The sequence below is a fragment of the Ochotona princeps genome, chromosome 20, assembly GCF_030435755.1.
Source record: "Ochotona princeps isolate mOchPri1 chromosome 20, mOchPri1.hap1, whole genome shotgun sequence".
NCBI classification, from domain to species: Eukaryota; Metazoa; Chordata; class Mammalia; order Lagomorpha; family Ochotonidae; genus Ochotona; species Ochotona princeps.
Genome location: NC_080851.1, coordinates 18642445 through 18668471, shown reverse-complemented (window position 1 = coordinate 18668471; position 26027 = coordinate 18642445). Strand labels below are relative to the sequence as shown.

General features: G+C 39.7%; 3 protein-coding genes across 8 annotated transcripts in view; 2 read left to right on the top strand and 1 right to left on the bottom strand.

Moving 5' to 3' along the window:
- Positions 1-6557, top strand: part of CDK13 (cyclin dependent kinase 13) — an 89875-nt gene extending 83318 nt beyond the window's left edge. The window contains exons 12-14 of one of the 2 annotated variants that reach the window (XM_036493718.2): positions 1008-1213; positions 4367-4636; positions 5155-6557. In XM_036493718.2, the coding sequence (XP_036349611.2) occupies positions 1008-1213; positions 4367-4636; positions 5155-6005 (1327 nt within the window). In that variant the 3' untranslated portion in view covers positions 6006-6557. Of the gene's footprint in view, positions 1-1007; positions 1214-4186; positions 4637-5154 lie in introns of both variants that reach the window. The other variant, XM_036493717.2, reaches the window with a different exon arrangement.
- Positions 6558-22202: 15645 nt separating this feature from the next.
- MPLKIP (M-phase specific PLK1 interacting protein) lies at positions 22203-24286 on the bottom strand. The gene is made up of 2 exons (XM_004582357.3): positions 23809-24286; positions 22203-22720 (listed from the first exon to the last, which is right to left on the bottom strand). Exons 1-2 carry the CDS (start codon positions 24145-24147, stop codon positions 22520-22522), a joined length of 540 nt encoding a protein of 179 aa, XP_004582414.2. The 5' UTR covers positions 24148-24286; the 3' UTR covers positions 22203-22519.
- A 154-nt stretch (positions 24287-24440) lies between these two features.
- Positions 24441-26027, top strand: part of SUGCT (succinyl-CoA:glutarate-CoA transferase) — a 692355-nt gene continuing 690768 nt past the window's right edge. For all 5 annotated transcript variants that reach the window (XR_009247288.1, XR_009247287.1, XR_009247290.1 and 2 more), the window contains exon 1: positions 24441-24665. Coding sequence is in view for 1 of the 5 variants with exons in the window: in XM_004582355.4 (XP_004582412.2) it covers positions 24566-24665 (100 nt within the window). In the remaining 4 variants the exon portion in view is untranslated. The remainder of the gene's footprint in view (positions 24666-26027) is intronic.

The following is a 26027-nucleotide window of genomic DNA, read 5'->3' as shown; positions in this document are numbered from 1 at the left end:
TGAATTCAAAGTATCCCAACAGAGGCTGTGACCCACATCATCTAATGCACACAGAAATTAAAGCCTTTGGTGGGTTTATGGTGTCTCAAATCTTCCCAATAAGGGTGTGTCAAATCATCCCTTGGTTGCTCCAGGAGATTTTTATATGCTGAGGCACAAGATAGCTGAGAAGTATGCCTTTGTGTTGCTTTTTGACATGAAGAGCATAGGCTTTGTCTAGTCATAGTCCTTGTGTCAGTTACCATTGGTCCATGCATGGCTCTGTTTCACTTGTGTTAGCTGCTTTAATTATCTTAAATCACATTAATAAGCAACCATGAACCCACCCAACAAAAGCTACAATCTTGAAAATCATGAAGTAATCATATGCTGTCTGCCTCCATCCACTTACCTTCTTGCCTTCCTCCATCTGAATCATCATCATCCCTGTATTTTTTTGTATTTTTTTGCCATTTGTATTTTCATTAAAACTTATATTTTAAAATCTTAGTTCTTAATTTTACAACAGGCTGCCATGCTGTTTGTAGTTTTGTTGGAATGACCATTTACTAATTATTTAAGTTGTTAAGATTCAGCTATGAAAAAAAAAAGATTCAACTGCAGTATTTCATAGGTCTTTATTTCATGAGATAGGAATAATTGCAAGAGAGGAGTGAAGAAAGAACTTGCTTTCACATGCAGGCTGTTCTCAAACTCAGGCTTAGAGAAGAGGATGTAAGAGCCAGGATAATTGTGACATAATTTTATTAATTTATATTAATTATTCATAGTGTTAAATAATGTTATGAAGTAAAAGGAAAATAATCTATAAAGATAACACCTTGAAGAAGATGGAACATCAAGGATGGATTTTATTATTACCTATTTATGAAATTGAGTTTTACCTACTTATGTATGTTTGAAGCCTTCCAAAATGATGTGGGAGAAGGGAGATAAATTTTGTGCGATGCAGCTGTCATGTTTTTTGTTAAATGTTTCTCACAATTTAGTTCTCAATTTTTTTTCAGCCTTCCTTTATGGCAAGATTGTCATGAGTTATGGAGCAAAAAACGAAGAAGACAGAAGCAGATGGGCATGACTGATGACGTCTCCACAGTTAAAGCCCCCAGAAAGGAATTGTCTCTGGGCTTGGATGACAGTAGAACCAACACGCCCCAAGGTGTGCTGCCATCTTCACAGCTGAAATCTCAGGGCAACTCAAATGTAGCACCTGGTCAGTAATGCCACCATGGCTTGGTTTTCTTCACCTCATTTTGGGGCTAATGCTGATTATAGCGCTCTGTTGTTGAAGCATCTTCTGACTTAACAGTGAAAAATTAAGGTGTGGTTACCAAATCTTGCATTTTCGTGTGTGTGTGTGTGTGTGTGTGTGTGTGAGAGAGAGAGAGAGAGTTGCTTTTTACTGCCATCACAGTTTTAGCTTATGTCAGGGCATGGTAACTTTTAAAGAAGTGTCAAATTACCTATGACTGGGTGACTGGTCACATGTCTGTATTTCTTTTTTTGCTCCAAAAAGTATTTAGTAACAGCTCTCTATGGACTTAGTGTTCAGGTTGTGCAGCTGCTTAAGGAATGGGAAGGAAGATATAGAATAGACAGCTAAGAATTACATTTTAAATTCCTTCATACTATTTTTAGCATCCTCAGATTTTTCCTAATGTTAAATGTTTCCCTGTATATTATAGTCTCCAATACTGGAATCTGATATTTTTCCAAAAAACAATACAAAGAGTAATGTGTTATATGTAGTGATTTGGAGGAAACTTAAATTTCTTCCTCTGACTACATGTGTCTTGAGAGTAAGCTCCTTTATCAAAAATCAGCCTCCTCAGTGTTTGTCGTTAAGTGTTAAAATCTTGATGTCATTTAGTTAAAATCTTGCTTTGCCTCCAGAATCATCCTTCTTGTCAAATTCTGTGTGTGTGTGTGTGTGTGTGTGTGCGTGCGTGTGTGTGTAGGTAGTGGTTTACATCAAAAAACGAAGAAGCTCAAGGGATAAGTTAATGTTGATTTCCAAGTTTGCTGATTGAAACATTTGTGGATCAGATTAGAATTTTGATGGTTCAGAATAGGATAAGCTCGAGAAATATCACTATAATTACATACCCGTGTAGTCTGTTTATTCTTGACCTTGATTAGACTACATATTTAAAGTACTGATACTTTCAAAATCCATAGAAATACTTGCTGTTCAAAAATAATGAATGTTGAAATAGTGAATTTGCCTTATGAACTAAAATATTTGATATACTCATAGCTTTGAAGAACATAGCTCTTTTATACAATGAAGGCTATCTGCATCAAGTTCAATATTCTGCTTATGTTAATATATAACAATTTTCAGAAAGATGAAAGTTAAACAATAGTTAAGGATAATGTATTCATATTATATACTTTATATACCATCCTAATGTTTAAAAAAAGATTTGAGATAGTAGTAAGAGAGTTTGGGTGATACGATCGCTTCTCCTTGGCAACAGTTGTTACATTTAGTAAAATTACCAAGTCTGTATGTCTGTATTTCTACTCCTTCTCTTGCAACTGATGTCCTTATTCTAACAGCAAATAAAATAGAATAACCTTTTTTACTGTAAATAACATTTTACTGTAAATAAGTTTTTACTGTACCTTTTTAAATTAATTCCCCCTTCTGGTTCATTTTATTACTGTTTTTAGCTCTCACTTCACAACTGGTAGTAATGGTTTGATTGTATTTTTTTTTAAGGAAACAAATAATTAAGAGGTGGGAATTTTGATTTTTTTTTTAATAGGAATACATCTCGTCTGCTCCATTTTATTCTCCATCATCATTAACTGTCTTAAAATAAGAAAGTGTCCTTCTTTGGAAGACATACCAAAGTTAGCCAGTACTTCTGCACTCTGGAGAGCAGCTCTGCTGATGGACAGATGAAAAGAGAAATAAGGAGAGATGCCTCTTGGGGTGTGGCCAACACACAGGGTTCATTATTAATGCTTGTGAGTTAGAAGAATAAATTGAAAGTTGTTTTTTTTTTTTTAAACTAAGATAATAATATCATGGCTGCCATGGTGGAGCTGAGCCAATCTAAAGCCAGGAGTTGGGAGCCAGTAGCTTCCTCTGGTCTGTCATATAGGCACAGGGGCCCAAGGATTTGGGCTATCTTCTGCTGCTTTTCCGATCCATATGCAGGGTGTTGGATCAGAAATGGCGCAGCTGAGACTAGAACTAGACCCATGAGATGTTGGCACTGCGGGCAGAGGATTAATGTGCTATGCCATTGTGCCAGTTCGTGAATCTGTCTTATAATGATTTAACTGGTTCATTTGCATGTGTAGACATTCCTAAATTGCCCTAAGTGATCTCACCTTTTCTAAAAAAAAAAAGTAGTTTGAATAAAAATGTAGATTTTTTAAAATCAGAGTATGCAAAATATAATAGTTTCTGTTTACTGCAACAATAAGGCATTTCCTGGATAATCAACTTTATTTTACAGAAGCAGTGTAGTGTAGTAGTTAAAAGGTCAGATTCTAGGATCATAGTTCAGATTTCACCCCTGTCACTTAGAGAAGATGTAACCCTGGACAAGTCATTAGTCCCTTTGAGAGTCCGTTTCTTCTTCAGTAAAACAAAGTCTGCCTTCAAGTTTGCTGTGAAGACTAGGGGATATGAAATCCTTTGACAGTAGCAGCTATTCTGTGTCACATATTCTCACTGTGCATTGCTTGTTCACACACTTGGGGTTCTACAGCCCACGTTGGAGTGCCTGTTCAAGTCCTGGCTGTGCTGCTTCTAACTCCGCTGCTGCTTCCCGGGAGCTCCCTGCCACCTGCTGGGCTTGGGATTCTGGTCTCCTGGAGAGTGATCCAGCTGATGGAAGATTAATCTCTCTGCCTTTTTTTCAAGACGACGAAAAACTAACCATTAAAATAGTTTTTGACGAACCGTTTAAAAAAATCCATAGTATGGGGTTCTAGTAAAAGTTTGATTTTCATTTTGAAGTTTTATTTTTAATTATAATTCACTCAGAACCAACCAGGTTTTTGATTTATGTGCAGTTACATCTTTAATAGTTCCCTTCCCAGTTGTTTCTTTAACATTTCCCTTCAAATGCACATTTTACTGTGGTAATACAGAACCATTTGGGGGTAGGAAGTGGGAGGAGCTGTGAATTATGGCAGTTCTAATTAATATAAATTTTGTCTTTAGTAATAACAGGCCCTGGACAGCAGTTAAACCACAGTGAATTGGCAGTTCTACTAAACCTACTACAATCTAAAACAAGTGTTAATATGGCTGATTTTGTCCAAGTGTTGAACATTAATGTAAACTCTGAAACTCAACAGCAGCTAAATAAAATAAACCTTCCTGCTGGAATTTTGGCAACAGGTGAAAAACAGACAGATCCATCAACACCACAGCAGGAGTCTTCGAAACCACTGGGAGGAATTCAGCCTTCTCAGACTATCCAGCCCAAAGTGGAGACTGATGCTGCCCAGGCGGCTGTGCAGAGTGCATTTGCAGTTCTGTTGACTCAGTTAATAAAGGCTCAGCAGTCAAAGCAGAAAGACGTGCTGCTAGAAGAGAGAGAAAATGGTTCGGGACACGAAGCATCTCTGCAGCTCAGGCCACCTCCAGAACCTAGTACTCCGGTATCGGGTGAGTGTGTGGATGCCAAACCTCTAACTCGGCTGCATTCACACTGCTGCTTATAGTTACTGATGGTCTGTTACGCAGATTGTCCTGGGACTTTGCAAGGTGTCCTTAAAGTTCTCAGGTCATTTGTTACAGGTTGGTTTCCTTGTCTGTTTACTCCCAGGAATCGATTCTTTAACTGATTATCCATGTGTAATATTTTTAATGAGGAATGTATAAGTTTTCCTAAGGTAAGCTGTGCTAAGAAGTCATCTTTTACTTCAAATACAAAAGGATGCTTGACTTAGGTATAAACTTTATGTACATAGCAATGTTGTTCCTCCAGCAGTAAACTAGTTTATATGAAGTACTTTTAAAAAGCTAAATATGATAAAAATTTTCAGTTATTGTTCACTTTAATGAAACAGGCAACATTAGCACTTGTAAATCTTTTTCCTCTGTTCATAATGTTTTGACAGGGAAGGAACTTCTAATTGTTTTAGTTTTTCATTATAGCTTCTGTTTTGCTTTGTTTCACTTAGGGCAAGATGACCTCATGCAGCACCAAGATATGAGGATACTGGAGCTAACCCCAGAACCAGATCGGCCTCGGATTCTGCCTCCTGATCAACGACCTCCCGAACCTCCTGAACCACCACCAGTCACTGACGAAGATCTGGATTATCGGACAGAAAACCAGCATGTACCCACCACAAGTTCTTCATTAACTGACCCTCATGCTGGTGTAAAAGCAGCCCTGTTACAGCTGCTTGCCCAGCATCAGCCGCAAGATGATCCCAAAAGAGAAGGTGGTATTGATTATCAAGCAGGAGACACATATGTGCCCACTTCAGAGTACAAGGACAACTTCGGGTCATCTTCTTTCTCTTCTGCTCCTTATGTTAGCAGTGATGGTCTAGGAAGTAGTTCTGCTCCAACGTTGGAACGACGTAGCTTCATTGGAAACTCAGATATTCAGCCTTTGGATAATTACAGTACTGCTTCATCTCATTCTGGTGGTCCACCTCAGCCTTCTGCCTTTTCCGAGTCATTTCCCAGTTCAGTAGCTGGATATGGAGACATTTACCTCAATGCTGGTCCCATGTTGTTCAGTGGAGACAAGGACCATAGATTTGAATATAGCCATGGTCCTATCGCAGTCCTGGCAAACAGCAGTGACCCTTCCACGGGGCCAGAGAGTACTCACCCTTTGCCAGCAAAGATACATAACTATAACTATGGTGGTAATTTACAGGAAAACCCGGGTGGCCCTGGCCTCATGCATGGACAGACCTGGACTTCTCCTGCCCAAGGACCTGGATATTCACAAGGATACAGGGGACACATTAGTACATCAACTGGCAGAGGTCGAGGCAGAGGGTTACCATTCTGAGTATCTGTTTTTCCTCAGGCACATCATTTTTATCTGGAAAGACTTTTCTAGCTGCCCTTGACGGCAGCAATCCAAGAGACTTGAATAATATTAATTCAACAACAGCTTTATTTTTATGTGGAAAAGGGTCTTGCATACAATAGTTTAAAAAAGAGAAAAAAAAACCTTTGCTTAAATTCATGCTGTTCTTAAAATTAGATCTATTGATTGTACATCTTCACAAATTCTAGTTAACAATTTTATTTTGTATTCTTGCAGTTTTAAGTGGATGCTAATCTTAGGGACATGAGCTTTTTATGACCCTCTTGCAGATCTGAACTATGCACATTTGTGCTTTTTTTGTAAGTTTGGACCAACTTTTATGTAACAACCCTCCCCCACCCCTCCAGTTTTACAACAATCAGAAAGGGCACTGATTCATTTGGTATTTTTCTTTTTACAAAGCTACCTTTAGTCAAAGGTCACTGTCAGTCTTTGCACCTGCTTTCAGTGTTATTGTGAAAGGTGTACTTTGTGCTCATTTCAGAAAATAAAACACAACCTTTCTCTTGATGCAACAGTTTTATAAAAAACAAATGGTCAACTTTATTTTTGTTTTGTTTTGCAGATTATCATAGCCTAGCAAAATACATTCAACTGAAATAGTGGTTTTTATATGAAAAACATGGGTGGGATGGGGAGGGTAAGTAAGTGCCTTAACAGGTAAGCTTAAGGTCTGAACACAGTTAACCTTTATACCCATTTGTCTTTTAAAGGGAATCAATGCAGTGAGTGTATTGAAGAGGCAGGGAGTCCTTTTTTCAGGGCTGCCTGTTGGGTTCCTGATAGATGCGTTCCCTGTGTCTGTCACGCTTGCTCCTTTTTGCCTGGCTTCTGGCTGTTTCCCTTCACTGCCATCCCCTCATGCTGGGGCTGGTGGGAGTGAGGGAAAGCAAGGAAAGGGAGCCAGCAGTACCTTTTGTTACTTCTGAGAAGTTCTAAAATGTTTTGTTGTTTAAATGGTTGGAAGTAACAGCTAAATGGATTTTAGAGCACTTTTTTCTTTCAGGCTGCCATATTGTCCCTGTTTTCATTTGGAGGGTAGGAATTTGGAAATGAGAGGTTAATACGTCTGTAAGTTCATGGGGGAGGGGTGGCAACACCTTCTTTTAAGTTATGCAATTACCATTTCAGGAAAAAGTAAACTGCTTGCTTTATTTGTTCTAGAAATGTTGTCTACCTTCAGTTTGTTGAATTGAAAAGAAGAAGTAGTGAGAGGAAATGATTTGTTTCCTTCCTTTCCACCTCTATAAAGTTTATTACTACTTTGGCTGGACTTACAGCAACTGTAACTCATTTTAACATTTTTTTTCTTTTATTAAGAGTAACAATGATGGAGTAATGCTTATTTAAGCTGTAATGGTGTCAAGACTTACTGATTTTGTGTGTGGACGCATTACACATACCTGCAATTGTAATAATTCTAGAAAAGAACCAAAGGAAAACAACCAGTGTTCCCATTGTCACCAAATGGAAAATAGGCTTAGAAATTAAGAGTTGGTGCCAATTAACTCTTTTATTTTTACTCATTCTGATTATTTATTTTTTTCATTTGAATTTTAAATTGGAATAACTGTTACAGAATGAAAATTGCTCCAGTTCTAAAGCAAGTTAACCTTGTGCCCACGATATAACTTGTGAATCTTTAATACAAAGCTATGTGTGGGAAGCTTCATAGTTTGGTAATAGAATATTTTAAAGAGGATGACTTACCATTTTATTATTACAGAAATGAGTTGGTATCAGTTGACCATTTTATTTTCTGGTGGAATTTTTTGGTTGGGAGAAAGAAATGAATGGAAGAGAAATTTGTTTTGCTTTTATTTGAATTTTGAGTACTAACAAATTATAAGAATACATTACAGGAAGTGAAGAATTATTTTGAAATTTAGTAAAATAGCTACAGTATTCAAGTATCTGAAATTCTAATGTGGTGAGTCTTAGAGCTTTAGACTTTCCTCTAAGTGACAGTATCTAAATTATTCTTAATAGTCACACTTTATAATTCTGCTGAACATAAGCAGCTAACCTAAAATTGAAGATATTTATGTGACATGAATAGCCTGTGTTTTAAAAATTAAATATTTTATATAAAATTGAACTGTGTTTGGATAGTTTTTCTAATTGGACATTTCAGTTACGTATTTACGTTGGGAAAGTGGTTGGGAGAACAGGGAAACTGTTGCTGAGAAACTGAAAGTTTGATCTATAGTTTCTGGTGTTAACCTGAGGCAGCATTGCTTGTGATGCATACCCATATTTATGTACAAGCTAGATGAAAAAAATGCCAGTTAAACCACTACACAATGCTTAGGTGTGGTTGTAAAATAAGTTCCAGATTAAGCTATGTAAAAGAATATGTCTTGTTACTGGTGAAATATGGTAGTGGATATTTTAATACCTATTTCCATTACACTGATTTTGAGTTAATAATAGAAGTGAAGTTGGAAAGTCAGTAAATTTGAATTAATGATAGAAGTGGAGTTGGGAAGTCGATAATTTCGTAGGCTATAGTAGTATTCTTGAGTGAGATGTAAGGAACACACAATACAATAGATAATTGGCAAGAAGCAGGTAAATAAGATTTCAGATAAGATGTACAGAAAAGATTGGCCTACCAAAGGAAAAAAATGTGAAATTTCCTTTTGTATTTCCTGACACAGCAGATTTTAATGCATACAGCCTCAGTGTGTTTTCCCCACTTCATTATTTGAGGAACTGCAGTCATTATTAAAGTTTTAAAAATGCTCATTTTAAGAAATTTCTTGATTAAAAGCTGTGGAATGTGAATTAAAGTAGTATTAGTAGCTATGATTCCAAAGTTTTACTGTGTCAGCAAATATGTATTCAGTGCCTACTATGTGCCACATAATCTTCTAGGACTTGGAATAAGTCAGTAAACACGAAAGGCATTAATTCATACTTACGGAGGCCTGACAGCACAATGTACACACTGTCTGTGGGAGCTAGTGGTGTTTGCTGCTCTTAATGGTATCGAAGTGACACGTACATGAATATAAAAAAATGAAAATTTGAGTCTCTGTAGACCTTTGCACTGAATAGAGAAAGTTGTGAAAGTAGAACTGGAATTTGAAGGATAAAAACAAATTTTAAGTTGAATCCGGTTTATTTGCAATAGGCTAATGTGTAAGAAAAATGAAAAGTGAATGGATTAAATGCTTCCCGATCAATTTGGTACTTCTGTGTTCTGGTTTTTAGTGTATTTATTATAAACTTAATCCAGTTACAGCTTTTTTTTTTTAATTCAAGGCCTTTCTGTTTTGTGTAAGTGAAGCAGAAACACAAGTTTTGATTATAGATCTGGTTTTGATAATTTTACAATCTAAATAGGACATTCCAATAACCTAAAATTGTTTTGTTAATCATCATCTTTACGGCTTAGAAAAATGACATGTGGAGAAAGAGATTGCAGGAACTGTTGTGTGACAACTGGATTGCCTGCACTTGCCCTGAGCCATATCTAGATTTGTGCAGTAAGTACCTAACTCTGTAATAGAAAGACTCAGTTAATAACTTGACCAGCGTTATAGTAAAATAAAATGATAAAATTCACAATACTGGATAATTTTTAAAATCTACTTAAGAAAAAACTTTCAGAAAAAAAATACTTTAGAAAGCTTATTTAAGTTGGGGGCCGTAGGCACTGTTTGCTTCATACATGGATAATCTTTGGAAGTTTCTGTATATTTTTTGGAAGTGTTAGTTTAAGTAACAAGTGGATTTTAAAAAAAAATCTTTGATTAAGATATATTTTCTAGTTATAGGAAAAGGATTGGAGTCAGGCCTAACACATAATTTGCTTTTAAGTCATTTTAAGGTTTTAATACTTTTATAAGGGGAACACTGGCTTGTCATTTGCCAAAGACATCTCCAGATAATTGCTTAAATTCTATTAACAGTAAGTTGTGGGATTTGACAGTAAGCTGAAAACGAGGAACAGTAAACATTTGTTCACAATAGTAAGAAGTAACCCTCTGAATTATGCATCTTAACTTCCTTTACTATATCAAGTTTCCCATGAAAAAGAATTTTCCAGTCCTAATTGTGTTCACATAGTGAATAGATAATCACCTTTAAAAATTTTTCCCTGATTTGTTGTAAAGGTGTTGTACTCTTTTGCAAGAACTTTTACTAAAAGTCTTGTAACTGTTAAGTCTAATGTGTTAACATAAGCCATTTGTTTAATTAAAAGAAAAAAAAAGGCTGTATTTGAGTCTGTAAATAAACTGCCACAAGAATTTTAGGCCGTATGTTTTCAGCCTTGTTTTCCTTTATTCACATCCAGAACAGACTCCTGGAGGTAGTCTTATCTGACAAAAATGACCGCTATTAATGCACTTGGCCACTTTTTAAATTTTATGACAACAGTTAAAACTTCAAACCCTGATTTTGTTTCCTTTTTGTGTATGTACATATCTGGAAGTAGGACTACAAACATTATTCACTGCTATTATTTAGCCTTTGATAGCTGTATATGAATGCATTTCGGAAGAGATTTTTCTTAATGTATTACACTGCCCATAGATTTGAGGTTATTGTGAATATTTTTGTCAATCCTCCAAGGTGCTGGCTTAAAAGGTGCACTTTTGTAATGTCTGCCAGATCCAGATTGATCTCAGGAAAGGCTTAATAGCTTCACATTTATATTCCTTTCCATGTTAGGTTTATTGAAAATTTAAAATTTTTAGATTGTGTTAGCTTATCATGTCATCTTAATTCATGTCTAAATATTAGCAAAATGTGTTGTTGTATTTGTTAGCCAGTTCTTTTTCTATTTGTTTAGTGACTTCATATGTTTCATTTTTCACATTTTTAATTCTTGCTTGGAAGAGTTCCTTATTTCAGGAAAGAAGTTCTTTGTGACATGTATAGTTTAAGAGTTTCACATAATTAAGTCTATTAAAATTTTCTGTATGGCTTCACACAAAGTTTTGGTTCTTTTCTGGCTCTCTGCGTATGTCACATGCTGTGACATAAAGAGCCGGTTCTGAATGGTTATACGAATTACGCCCCTAGCAGTTGTTAAGCAGTTCATCATATTCTTAGTTTTTTTTTTTACCCCACACATCTTTTTTGGATTTGTCCCTGGACTTTGTTAAGTTATACTTTGCTCTTTTCTGAGTGCTGTGCTTGTGTCCCTATGTGTATGACGTTGGACTTTGTGTTTTTAAACACTGTGTTTTCAGTTCCTGAAACAGTGTTGAGCACATGCAGGTAGGTAAATTGCCAATGGACAGAATTTAAAATTAGTTTATTCTTTGGGGTTGGTATAGCGTAGTAGGTGAGTGCTGCCTGCTGCAGAGCATGACCCAGGGATGTGAGCTCCTGCTGTTCCTCTGGAGATCTGCATGAGCTACTTGATGCTTGTTTAGGCAGGCCTGGGTCATCCCCAGCTGTTATGCCTGTCTGGGGAATGAACTAGCAGATGCAAGATATTTCTTGGTCTCTCCTTTCTCTGTAACTCTGGCATTTAAATAAATACATTTAAAAAACGAATTCATCCCTTCAAAGTTTTTTTTTAACATTTTATTTTTTTATTTAGAAAGGCAGATATACAGAGAGGAGGAGAGACAGACAGAAAGATCCATCTGCTAGTTCACTCCCCAAGTGTCTAGAACAGCTGGAGCCGAGCTGATCTAGCCAGGAGCTAGGAGCTTTCCCTGCATCTCTCAAAAGGACTTTGGGTCATCCTTGACTGCTTTCCTAGGCCACAAGCACGGAGCTACATGGGAAGTGGAGCTGCCTGGACACAAACGTGCTAATAGAGGGTCCTGGTCCACTAGGCTATCCTAATAGAGGATTTTGTCCACTAGGCTATCATGCTGGGCCCCCTTTTTAAAACATCCCTGCATTTCCATGTGGTTTTTAGAACCAGATCACTTTGCTCAGATATCCTTTTAGGATTTTGATTGGAAACGCATTAAGTGTTTACTTAGTTTTCCACTGAAAACATAGTAAGATTCATTTTTATTATTAATACTATTATTTCTAAAGTAGTTTATTTGAACGGGAGATTTACAGAGAGAGGGAAGAGACAAAGAGAGGTCTTCACCTTCTGGCTCACTTCCCGAAGATGCCAAAATTGCTGGCTAAAGCCAGGAGCTTCTTCCTGGCTCTCCCACATAGGTGCAGGGTCCCAAGGCCTTCATCCTCTGCTGCTTCCCAGATCATGAACAGGGAGCTGGATAGGAAGCAGAGCAGCAAGGACATGAACAGCACTCACATGCACCTGCAGTTGGAGGATTAGCCTGTTGAGTCACGGCACTGGCCCCTTCAGATTTTAACTTGCTGTTACTGTAGACACTGGCAGGTCTTTAGTGGCTGTAAATTTGATTGTGTTCCAGTTTCCAGATAGTTAAGAGAGTGTGTGTGTGTGTGTAGCAGTTTATAATTACAATATATATATATAGTTAATGTATGTGGAAAGAACTTCCTTTTAGCTTGCCTAAACATTTCTTGCTTTACTTTTTCATATATTCGCTTAATCAACATTGATTACACTGATAAGATTCCCTGTATCCTTCTTTCTAAAAGAGTAAAAATATAGTCTTACACCACCACTATTTATTTCAGTTCATATGAGGATCTTCAAAAAGTTCATGGAAATATATATTATGAAAACTGTACATATTTTTATTGCAAAGTCAGATATACAGAGACGAGGAGAGACAGAAAGATCTTCCACTTGCTGGTTCACTCCCCAAGTAGCCTCAACACTGGAGCTGAGCCGATCCAAAGCTAGGAGCTCAGAGCCTCTTCCGGGTCTCCCACATGGGTGCAGGGTCCCAAGGCTTTGGGCCGTCCTCCACTGCCTTCCCAGGCCCTCAAGCAGGGAGCTGGATGGGAAGCGGGGCCCATATGGGATCTTGGTACATGCAAGGCAAGGATTTTAGCTGCTAGGCTTTCGCGCTGGGCCCTCAAGAATACTTTTCTTCCAAAAGATTGAAAGTGAAAGTCAAATTTTATTTAAAGAATCTGTTTTGTTTTTATGAGTTCAGTGTAGCTCTGGCACCAAAATCTGATCTGTCATACACTAAAATCTTACGAGTAAGTATATATCATACATGTCCTTAATAAAACAATAGACTCCAGTTTTAAAAGTACATGGTGTTTAGTTATTATAAATAAATCATATTCACAGACTAAAGGGGAAAGCCATCTGACTATCCTTAATGCATTAATTGTAAAAATAAACATCCATTTTTGATATGATTTTTGAGGACACTAGAGATAGAAGGGAATATGCTTAACTTGATAAAACATCCATATGAAAACACATGAGTAAATACCGGAAACCTTTCAGGTCCAGAACAAAACTATTTCTTGTTAGGTTTACTGGATGGCCAAAGCCACTAGGTATTTCCAGATAACATGATTGTGTACATAGTAAGTTTCAAAAAAAGTATATATAGGCAATTTAATTCACCAAAAACAGTTGGAATTCACAAATGTAGAATTACATTGTTTAAAACAGTATGGGAATGAGGGCCTGGCATGGTAGCCTAGTGCCTAAAGTCCCCGCTTTGCATGTGCCAGGATCCCATATGGGCACAGATCCCAAAAGGAACAGAAAAACAAGTCCAGAAATAAACTTCACAAATGCTTTCACATAATACAAATCAATGGAGACAAAGCAATATTTTCAATAAGTGTGCTGGAGATACTGTTTTCCATGAAGAAAAGGCAAACATGACTACTATAGCACATCATATTTAAACATTTATTAGAAATCATAGATGTAAATGCCAAAGAAAATGTAAAAGACCTTGTAGAGAAATATAAGATCTTTATGACATTGGAGCCAACTACGAATTTAGCAATTTTATGGTTAGTCTAAACAGTAAACTTGCAAGAGTCTGGATTTCCAGAACATTTTGCTAGCATTTTAAAATTTATATAAAATGAAAATCATTCATGTATTTCATATTTACAGGTTTAAGAACAATGATCCTTAGCACCCTCCCTCTTCCTTTGTTTTCAATAATATTTTGAACTCACTATAATTGTAAGCTTAATTTTCCATTAAATAAAGAATAAAAACAACCATCATTCCTTAGGAATATGGGCAAAAGCTATAAGCAAATCTGAAGATATCTCACATTCATTACTGTTAGTCCATACACATCCAAAAAAAGGCAACTTTTGAAACTTATTCCACTAAATATAATGGTCTCTAGTGCATTCACGTTGTTGCAAGACAAATTTACTTTTTATGGCTGAGTAGTATGCTATCATTTATACATATACCACGTTTTCTTTATTCCGGCATCAGCTGATTGCCATCTGAGCCATTGTGATTTGAACTAAAATCATGTGGGTACGGGGCCCAGGGTGATAATGTAGCAGTTAAGGTCCTCGCCTTGAATGTGCTGGGATCCCATATGGGCTCCGGTTCTAATCCCAGCAGCTCCACTTCCCATCCAGCTCCCTTTCCCAGCTTGTGGCCTGGGAAAGCAGTCAAGGACAGTCCAGAGCATTGGGACCCTGCACCCAATGTGGGAGACCTGGAGGAAGTTCCTGGCTCCTGGCTTCGGGTTGGTGTAGCTGTTGCGCTCACTTGGGGAGTGAATCATCGGACATAAGATCTTCCTCTCTGTCTCTCCTGCTCTGTACATCTGCCTTTCCAATAAAAATAAACCTTTTAAAAACATGTGGGTACAGATAACGTAACAATCACATACTAATTTCATTTCCTTTGGATAAGGACCCAGGAGTGTGATGACTAGGTCATATGGTAGGTTTATTTTCAGATTCCAGGCAAATCTCCAAACTGTCTTCTACAGTGGATGCATTAGTTTAGATTCCAACTAACTGGGCTACCCCCACTTGCTTACCAGCATTTGTTATTTATTTACTCATGTATTTATGAGAACCATTCTAACTAGTCTGAAGTTAAGCTGCATTATGGTTTTTACTTACAATTTTCTGATGACCAGTAACCCTGAGCAATTTCATGTGACTGTTGGTTATTTGTATCTCATCCTTTGAATAATGCCTAAACAAATCCTTAACCATTTCTTTACTAGATGGTTTGATTGCTGTCTAATTTCTGAGCTCCTTATGTATTCTGGAAATTTACTCTTCATCAGATGTATGGATTACACATATTTTCTTCCATACTTTTGGTTGCCTCCTTGCTTTGTTGAGCATTTCCATTGCTGTACGCTTTTTAGCTTGATATAATCTGATTTTTTTCTTTTATTATTGACATGCTTCTACGATCTTATCCAAGAAGTATCCGTATGTTTTCTTCTTTTTGTAGTTTGTTTCTTTTTTCTTTTCTTTTCTTTTCTTTTTTTTTTTTTTTTTTGAGATTTATTTGTATTGGAAAGGCAGGTTTACAAATAGGAGAGACAGAAAGATCTTCCCTCTGCTGGTTCACTCTTCAAATGGACACAACAGCCAGAACTGAGCCTATTCAAAGTCAGCAGCTTCTTCCTAAAGCTCTGTCTTCATCTGCTGCTTTCCTAGGCCACAGTCAGGGAGCTGGATGGGAAGTGGAGCAGCCAGGACATGAAGTAGTGCCTGCGTGGGATCTTCGTACTTTCAAGGGGAGGATTAGCTAATTGAGCCATTGTGCTGGGCCTATTACTTATAGTTTGATGGCTTCAGGTCTTCGGTTTAAATTCTTAGTCCATTGGGAGTTGGCTTTTATAGTGTGTGAAGTAGGAGTCTTCATACTTCTTTATGCGGAGATCTAATTTATCCCAATTTCATTTGTTAGAGACTGTCCTTTTTCCAGGGAATAATATTTGCCAAAGATTAGTTGGTTCTAGATGTGTGAATTAATCTTTGTGGTTTCTAATCTGCTCCATTGATTCACATGTCTATTTTGTGCAGTATCAGGCTGGGATTGTGGTGACTCCAGCTTTGTTTTTGATTAAGATCATGGTAAGCTGTCCTGAAGTTTTGATCTGGAGACCAGGGCACTGCAATGATGTAATCTCTCTTTGATGTGCCTTTCTTTAACTTAGATTGACAATCTAAAGTGGTGATCAGCCCCACAAGATTCCTACTCCATGCCATGATTTTGAAAAAGAAGAGATAGGATATGAAGGCAGAATAAGTGGTATCTGGGAAGCAGAAAGAATGGAAGCTTTGGCAGAAAACAATGAAACATGTGAGTGCTGTGGGGAAGCAGTGGGGTAAGCTAAAAAGGATGTACACTGCCCGCCCCAGCACTGGGCAAAGGGCAACCCTGAGCAGGGCAGCTGCTGATGGTTGGTAACTGATTTTCCTGTTCTCTGTTCTTCATTGGGCAGATTACTTACTGAAGACCTCTTTGTCATAGTGAATAAAAATAAAGGATTGCTCCATTAAAAAAGGGTTTTACCTATTCAGCCTCATGTTTGCATATTAGCTTTAGGGGTGGTTCTTTGCTGATCTAAGAAGAATGTCGTTGGTATTTTGACTGTGATCACATTGAATCTATAAATTGCCTTGGGTAGTCTGGACATTTTGATACTAATTCTTCTAATTCATGAACATGGAAGGTTTTTCCTTTTCTTTTGGTATATCTTCTTTTTCTTAATGTTTTTCAGTATTCAATATGGAGATCGTTTACATCTTTGGTTAAATTGATTGCAAGGCATTTAAAATTTTTATAGCTATTTTGAGTTGGACTCATCTTCCAAGTTCTTTTTTTTTTAAAGATTTATTTATTCTTTTTACAAAGTCAGATATACAGAGAGGAGGAGAGATAGAGAAGATCTTCTGTCTGATGATTCACTCCCCAAGTGAGCGCAACGGCCGGTGCTGTGCCGATCCAAAGCCAGGAGCCAGGAACTTCCTCCAGGTCTCCCACGTGGGTGCAGGGTCCCAAGACTTCCCAGGCCACAAGCAGGGAGTTAGATGGGAAGTGGAGCTGCTGGGATTAGAACCGGCGCCCATATGGGATCCCGGGGAGTTCAAGGTGAGGACTTTAGCCACTAGGCCACTGTGCCGGGCCCTTTAGGTGCCTCTTGAAGCCAAGACCAAGAGACTAAATGACCCCTAAGAGGCACCTGGAGAGGCAGGCCACGCCCCCGGGCCCCCAAGTTCTTTCTTAGCCATGGCACTGGCTCTCAAAAGCTACTAACTTTTTGTGATCTTATATTCTTCAAATTTGCCAAACTCATATGAATTATAACTGTGTTAGTACAGTCTACTGGTTCCCCTATGTATAAGATCGTATCTTGCAAACAGGGATAATTTGACTTCTCATTGGTAAGCTTTTGATTTCTTTTTCTTACTTAATGGTGCTAAAACTTTTAAGGATAATTTTGGATGAGTGACCTTTCAGATGTGTAGGTCATCTTTTAATTTACAAGTTCCTCACTCTTTGCTGGAAAGTCTTCCAACGCACTGCTTTTCCTCCGGTCAGAAATTTAGGTGAGTTTGTTTTCTCTCCTTTCCTATTGGTCAAGGTGCTTGTTCTCTTACAGTAACACATAGCGTCTTGATGGCATTATTCCTCTATATACTTCTCATTCAATATTGTGCTGGCTATTCTTTGTAATTAATGTAATTAGTTTGATAATCTTTACACAGTTGATTAGGGCACAATTGTTTTCACATTATTTTTTTTTCTGTATCTGGGGTAAAGGGAGAGAGAAAGGGAGAAGCCTCACCCAACCTCCGCCCATCCCAGGTCCCCAATGTGGGGCATGTTCCGAGGGTCTTGGCTCAGGTGGTTTCGATAGTTCTGCAGTTCTGAATTGCTCCCAGTCTCACCATTCCAAGCATGATGACATCTCTGCAGAATCCACTGGCTCACACAGTTCACCTTGGAACATCCATTTGCCCAGATTTTCACTGCCAACACATGGCTGGGGTAATTGATTTGTTACGTCTGTTGTGATAGCAGGTGTCCTTTGCAGGTTCCGATGGACTGCCACTTTCTCCATGTGCACCTGCATGTGCTGTCCAGTGCTGTCTGAGCCTCTGAGGAGGCTCGGCTGTGACACTTGCACTCCATGGTCAGACCATGGAACCTACACTTCTCTTCATGGTTGGGGTACTGAGATCAGCAGTTCAGTTGGAGAGATCCCCAAAGAAACTTCGTCTGAGGTGATTCCAGACCTGACTCGTGTGTGTGTTTGCCAGTACAGAGTCCGGCACAGTCTGTTGCCTCAGCAGCTTATCAAGCATATGATGGTGGCTGCAACTGCTGGGTCAGTTCTGTTTCCAGCCCTGTCTTCCACACGAACCAATGAGTGTTGCAGTCCAGCCTGATTCTACCTTTAGCCTTTATAATTAAACTTTAGAATCTGTGTCAATAGCCATAAAACAACATGCTGAGGAATAGCCAAGAAGCTCAATCAATCTATGCACTCAACAAACTGATGAACAAAATGTGGAATATATAGAGTGGAATATCATTCAGCCATGACAAAATCTTGTCATTTCCAACAGGGATTTGTCTGGGGGACATTTTATCAAGCAAAAGACATCTAGTGATGCATGTCTCACATATGACGTTTTGCACTAGTTTTTGCAGAGTTCCCTCCTGTTTAATGAATGAACGTGTGTCCAAATACTTTTTTCTGCATCTATTGTATCCTGTTAGTGTGATTACATTAACTGACTTAATGCTGAATCAGTTTTGTACACCTATGATAAGTAACACTTGGTCATAGTATCTATAAAAAATTCTTTTTATATATTGGAGAATTTGATTAGCTCATTTTTTTTAGGATTCAATACTGGTATGTAATATTCTGATAAGACCTCCAATTTGCTATTACGATGATGCTTAAATTTTAGAATGAATTACAACAGTTAATCCTTGGGCCTGGCGCGATAGCATAGCAGTTAAAATCCTCGCCTTGAACATGCTAGGATCCCATATGGGCGCCGTTTCTAATCCCGGCAGCACTGCTTCCCATCCAGCTCCCTGCTTGTGCCCTGGGAAAGCAGTCAAGGATGGTCCAAAGCCTTGGGACACTGTACCACATGGGAGACCCAGAAGAGGCTCCTGGTTCCTGGCTCTGGATCGGCGCAGCACCGGCTGTTGCAGTCACTTGGGGAGTGAACCATCATATAGAAGATCTTCCTGTCTCTCCTCCTCTCTGTATATCTGACTTTCCAATAAAGAGAAAATATGGAAACTTTGTTTTCCATGACTATAAATTTCTGTTACAGAATGTTTTTTAGGTTATCATTATTTAAGTGATTAGAACAATACATATATTATTTTAATAATTATGGTAGACTAAGATAATATGAACTTTATTACTATTTGAAAAGTCCAAGTGATAAGAAAAATCATTTATATACATAAATGAAAAGGGGTAGAAAAAGGTAATTATTAGCGATACCATTCAATTATTTGTACGTCACAAAGTGAATTGTTATTGTCAAATTACTTTTAATGCTCTTTAGGTAAGCAAACAAGTGGAAAACACTTTAAAACTCTGTTGTTCAAGTTATGTTAAAGTCCTTAGGAGGTTAGCCAAAGGCTTTGCCAAGTCTTAAACGTAACATTTTAACTCAACAGTTGTCTTGGTTAAAATTATACAAAACAAAGTAAAACCATCTTAAAGCTGAAAAATTGCAAAAATTATATAACAATATTAGAATTTTTAAATGATTTATGCTTCCTTAATAATCAGAACACAAATATTTGAGATTGTAGAATAAATTCTATTACAGCGAAGCTGATTTTCTGGTTAAATGTTCTGTGACCTAGGCTTTAAGACATTCACTGCCACACCTATTCACAGGTTATTTTTTTTAAGATCACGGCATGTGAAATTCCAGCATACATTGTAGCATCTCTGAAATTACAATGTATCTTATGATTAGTAAGTTCAGTTTTTAGGGAAGGTATATATTATGTTTCTTTATAATAGAAAATCACAAAACCTATATTAGTTTAAGCCTAAGCCCATGGTACTGAAAAAAGCAAACTGTTAAATAACAAAAGCACGGGCATGTGCCACAGTAAAACAGGTAACATGGGTTTCTAGCATCTGACCATAACAAAAATGTTATTGAAAATGTTTCACTTTTAAATGAAAAATTTTAATTTTAAATGAATTCATTTCAGTCAATTAAGCAAAAACAGAGTAGCAACAGAAACAAGCCATTATCAGAGAAGTTTTAAGTCCTTTTAAAAACAGTCTGCAAGTTCTCTCCATGTGTTCCAAAGGTGACTGGGAGTGAGGAACTCAGTGCAGGTCTGTAGTGTATGTGGCAGGATTCAACCACCTGACCTACCTCTGCTGCTCCTTCCCTGTGTCCACAGCAGGAAGTGGGAAGCAGCAGCAAAGCCAGGTATCTAACCTTGGTATTCTGATGTGGGATGTGGGCATGTTAAACGCTAGGCCTATCTGCTAAATGAAAGAAATCTTATCTTTCTTTCATATTGTAGGGCAATGAAATTAAGTGTACAGAAACCAGCAGGAGTTAATTTCAGTGTCTCCCAATATTAATACATTGGCACAAAACTTCCAAATTATTTTTCTTATCTTCCAGTAACAAAATGATCTTTATGACATTTAATATTTCCAAGTACCATTTTCTAAATATTTTTTAATCAAAAAAACTCAATAAAAGGTATCCTACTTCTAATATTTACCATATATCATGGCCTCAACACATCTGAAAGATCTTAGGAAACAAGGATTTTCAAAAAATACTTTGGAAAAATGATTATGATTATCCTTTCTAAATACAGGGGAAAAGGCAGAACAACATAGTAATTAAAATGAAAATTTCTGGGCCTAGAGCAATAGCCTAGTGGCTAAAGTCCTGGCCTTGCATGCACCAGGATCCCATATAGGTACCAGTTCATATGCTGGCTGCTCTACTTCCCATCCAGCTCCCTGCTTGTGGCCTGGGAACAGTAGAGGACAGCCCAAAGCCTTGGGATCCTGCACCCACATGGGAGACTTGGAAGCTCTTGGCTCTGGATCAGCTCAGCTCTGGCCATTGTGGTCACTTAGCGAGTGAATCAGCGGATGGATCTCTCTGTATCTCCTTCACTCTATAAATCTGACTTTGCAATAAAAATAATAAATCTCTTTTTAAAGACTTTCTACATTCATTTCTCTAATATTTAGGCACCTACCACTGTGTAGATAGTTCCCTGAAAATTGAAGACATGGGAATAAATGAGACAAATAACTATCACCTGGCCAGGCACTATACACCCATCTAATCCTTAAACATATCACCTTTATGATCCAAGTAGGATTAATTTCCTTATTTTACATACGTAAAAACTGAGGCACAAAGAAGTGAATGCATCCAGTTAGTAATCGGTAGAAATACAATTTTAAATGTCCTGGCACTCACTGAACTTTGAACTTGAAATCCTTGCATTCTTATTTTCTCTTTTGCCTCTAAAAGTGCTAGTGAACAAATGGATATGGTTCATGCAGGTGATGTGACCATTTCATTTTTAGATGTTTCTTTTTGGGAATACGGCAACAAAACTTTAATAAGCACTTTGCACTTAGTGACCTCAGACTAAAGAACCTACACAGAAGTCTTGATTTTGTTTAAACAGTTGGGGGAAATTTCCCTTTTTTTAAAAAAAATCTCCATTACTGTAGACACGCACACACACAGCATCCTCTACTTTAATTAACTATTTCTCTACTTCAAGTAGGAAAGATCACCACCTCATTAAAGGAATGAGTCTATGATTCAAACTAACTAGGTCTCACTTCCTGGGTCATGGTTTAGTTTAAGAACACAGAAACATGACCGGAAGCACAGCCCATCTGTCGTCTCTGGGGACTGGCGGAACTGAAAGATGCTTTCTTCAGTGAAGTCATTTCCCACTGCTGGCTGCCGTCTGCTCAAGCCCGAGGGGAGAACCGCTCCACTCCGCTGCGACAACGGCACGGAAATAAAAATTCAGACAACATTTGTATCTGTTTGCTTTTTTCAATGAAATATAAACTTATGCTTCAGTTCCAATGCATTTTTACAAAAGCATTCCATAAACCATGTACGTAGGACATTGGTTATGATGAATATGTATAGAACGGTGGTTCTCTTTCTGTCATCAAATACAGAGATTTCTGCAACCCAAACGATGGCATATCTATTTCATTTTCAAGATAGTTTATAAGCATAACCTGTGAAGTCTAGATGGTTATAAAGCATGGCTTAATAATTTAGTGTTTTAAAATCACAAAACCACAATACAGTAAGAAATACAAAATGTTTTATTTTAGAACACTGGAAAAACATTGAGACAAATGTCCATTATTTATCCAGGAATATGAAGTATATGGAAACTGTAAATCTTCTAAAGTGTGGTAGGCACTTCCAGAGAGCCAAATACTGAAAATATCCTATCTTCTGCTCTAATACCAACAACGCCTGGTATGATGAAAAATACCAAGGTGGCTCTATAATTATTCAAAGTCATCATCTTTGGGTACAACTTAATTACACAAGTAAAAGTTCTGTCCCAGATGATTCTGACACTTGACGCTTCCAGATGAGTTTCACAAATATTAAGAAAAGTATCTTCCTTTTTTGCCTGTGAATGTTTGAGTATTGCTGTACTGGTGGCTTATATCCACTACAGACACGGGTTCTAGGCCAGCCCAAGGGTCTTCAAGCATTGAAGGCTTGAAATAATTTTCCAAATCATTAGATATTCTTTTTTCTCTACCACGCCCTGATCCAAATGGTGTAGATGTTCTTGGAGAACCCTTTAGGAAAAAAATCATCAATTAAAAAAAACATGTAGCAGAAATAATTGGTACTTTCCCCTTTAGTTAAAGGCTTATGGGGATGGCCACTGCTAGTTAAAAAGCTGTGAGTTGAATCCAAATATGTGAAACTGCAAAGTACATTATTTCGTTCAATTTAAATATTCAAACCAATTTAATAATTTCACACCCATGGTCACTTCAAATATTTTTGGCTTTCCTATGCAATAACTTTGCAGATATTGAATACAACATAGGATGGAATCAAGCATCCACGAGGTAAGGAAAAGATAAGCTGAATTCAATCTTTTCTTGAAATTTCCATTTTTACTCTTGAAAAACAATTTAAAATTCCGTAACTTTAGTTTCCTGAATCTCTGACCCCCCCCCCACCAAAAAAAAACCTATGGCTTAAAAGTGTTTCTTAAAATTTAGTTTCATTCAATTTGAAAGGAAGGGAGGAGGAGCAGAGACAGAACTGCTGAGATTAAGAGCACTCTATCCCCAGGTGCCTGCAGTAGAGCTGAGCGGGCTCAGGCCAGGAGGGTTCAATCCCGAGCTCCCAAGGGGAGCGGGAAGCTGCAGGGGTGAGGCCCTCAGCGCTGCGAGCTCTGCCCAAGGTCTGTCCCGGGCAAAATCTACCTTCTCAGCGCCAGGCTCTGAGATTCAAGCTTCCTGGACATGCCTTTTCTTGTTTTCGAGACTCATTTCACCGAGGAATGGGAAACCTCTACTACCCCCGATTTTCCCTCGAGGGAACTTTCCCTGGAAGGATTTTTCCCTGGGGAGTAGAAGCCACTCGAGCTCCTGGGGGTGGGGGGAAGAAAATGAATAACAATGAGATAAACTGACACGCAAGAAACTGGCACCGGGGACACCCCGAGCGGCTCGAGCCTGGTGACAGGAAGCAGGATGGCGCCCTGCTTTAGGAACATCTTTACAGCACTTAACAACTTTACGCCTCAGCTCACTCATCTGGAAAACAGCGTCAAACAACAGCATCCCGTCTCACAGAGGAAAGGAGAGAGCGCCCCCGGGAAGGGAGAGTTAGTACCAGGGCTCGGCCGGCAGGCGCGGGCTCGGATTACCTGGGGGTGGGTCTGCTGCTGCCCCGGGGAGTAGCCGAACGGCTGCTGCGACCCCGCGGGGGACTTGGAGAAGGAGCCGGGGTAGCCGCCGGGAGACGGGGACCCGAACCGGCCCCCCGAGAAGCCGCTGCCGTGGCGCGGAGAGTGGCCGCTTCCGTAAGGCCGAGACCGCGGTCCGTACGGCGGCGTGTGGTGCGGGCTCCCGTACCCGTCCCGAGGGGACGGCGGCCGCGGTCCGCCTCCGCCCGGGGTACCTCGGAAGCTGCTCCCGCTGCCCCAATTCCCTACTCCCGGGCCGGGGTACGGAGGAGTCGGAGGTCGAAAATTCTGTCGGTTCATGACGGGACCCGAAGCCGCGCTTTCCCGCCGGAACTGCACCCGTCGAGCCTCCTCTACCAAAACAGCTCTCCAGTGGTCACCAACGCCGTGCCGCACTTTGGTTCCGGTCTTCAAAGGTTCCGCCAGGGGCGGCTTGCTCCAGAAACCACCGAGCGGGGTGGCGGCTGAGCAGACTGAACGGAGGGAGGACGAGAAAGCAGAGGCCCAGTGCGCCACCGCCGTCCTTTAAAGCCAGTCCAGCAGGGCGGGGCCGTGGCGTCTGACGGCGGCGAACACCCGCCGGGCGGGTAAACCCGAGAGGCCCCGCCCGGTGCCGCCCTGCCGGGGCGGGCACTGAGGCGTCCGCGGGCGCCCCCGCTGGCGGCCGAGGACAGCGCGCCGCCGGCTCTCCTCACACCGGACTGAGGAGAGGAGCGCGATGCTGGCGAAGCTGGCCAGGCTTGTGGCTCTGCGGAGAACCCGCCTCCTCTCCGGCCAGGGCGGCGGGAAGGGACTGTGGACGGGCCGCCCGCAGACAGGTACCCTCCTCTGGGACTCGGTGCGGGCGGCGACAGGGACCCCAGCACCCAGTTTCCCTCGTGGGGCATCCCGAGAGCTCCCGGGAGCGCTGTCCTCAAGTGTCTGTTGCCCCCGCAGCTTTTGTCGCGTGCCCGCCGGCCGGTGCCCTCGCTCCGTGACCCCGCGGTCGGCCTCGGCCCGCTCGCCCGCCGCCCGGTGGGCTTCCAGCCCGGTCCCCGCGCCCCAGGCCAGGGCTCGGGCCGAGGGCTCGTCGCGGCGGGTCCAGCCCCAACGCCGGCACACTTGGCGCGCCTCGCCACTCTTTGCCCCTGCACTGGCGGCTTCCAAGTTTACGTTAACTTTAAACCTGGACAGCCCGCTGCATTTCAGCAGGGACTTCAGCCTGCTGCTTGGAAGGATTTGGGGGAGAAGCTGTGCTCACAAATGCCGGACTTTACCCCTTTCGTTTCTGCTCCTGTTAAATGGAAATGGATTAAGGAAAGGGGAGTTAAGAACAGAGACACCGATAAAAACAAAATGTGATTAAAATCTAAAAATCTTATGTTTTATCTATTTTTTGGATAAAGTGACAATTCAAGAGTGACACCTCCTATATAATAAAACACACCTTAGCTTCAGATGCCTGTCCCAGAATTGTGTTTAGAGGATGGAATTTAGACTTACACGTTTTCCAGAATTTTGTTTGCCTCCTACAATTCTGGAATGATAGTCTACTGTGAATCTAGAAAACCGCTTGGAGAATACAGCTTCCTACAGACATGTGTAACTCATGCAATCATAGCCTACTGGGAAGCCTAGAGCAGAGCTTCAGCCTGCCCACCGTCGCATAGTTGCCCTGTACCCGTGTGCTGTAAACAAGTTCTGTGATGTGCCCAGTTGGAAAGAGCTGGCATCTTCTCAGCCTCCATCCTCCTTAATGAATAGAATCACAAACTCATAGGTTTTAGTTTTTGGTTGGTTTATTCTGGGGGAATTCAGTTGACCACAATTCTTTTCTGCTGTTGGTGCCAAATTGCAGAGTCAATCAGAGCAGGATAATTCCATCAGAGATTTAGCTTTGCAGATAAGGGCTGGGGGCACCAGCTTGTCTGCCATTATATTCTTCTGCCCCGCTCAAAAATTCATCTTTCTAAATATTGTCTTTCATATTTACTATAATGCCTAGTTGCTAATTGGGCACGCACACATTTATTGAGTGAAAGGGTCACATAGGTTATATATAGTGATACATCCCAAAATTCGTGGAAAATGAAATTGAAAGGTGAGTTTTTGTCCAAACATTTTTTTGAAATTCATGCATTCAAGGAGTCCTCAAAAAGTTCACAAAAATGTGTATGATGAAAGAGGTACACATGAACTTC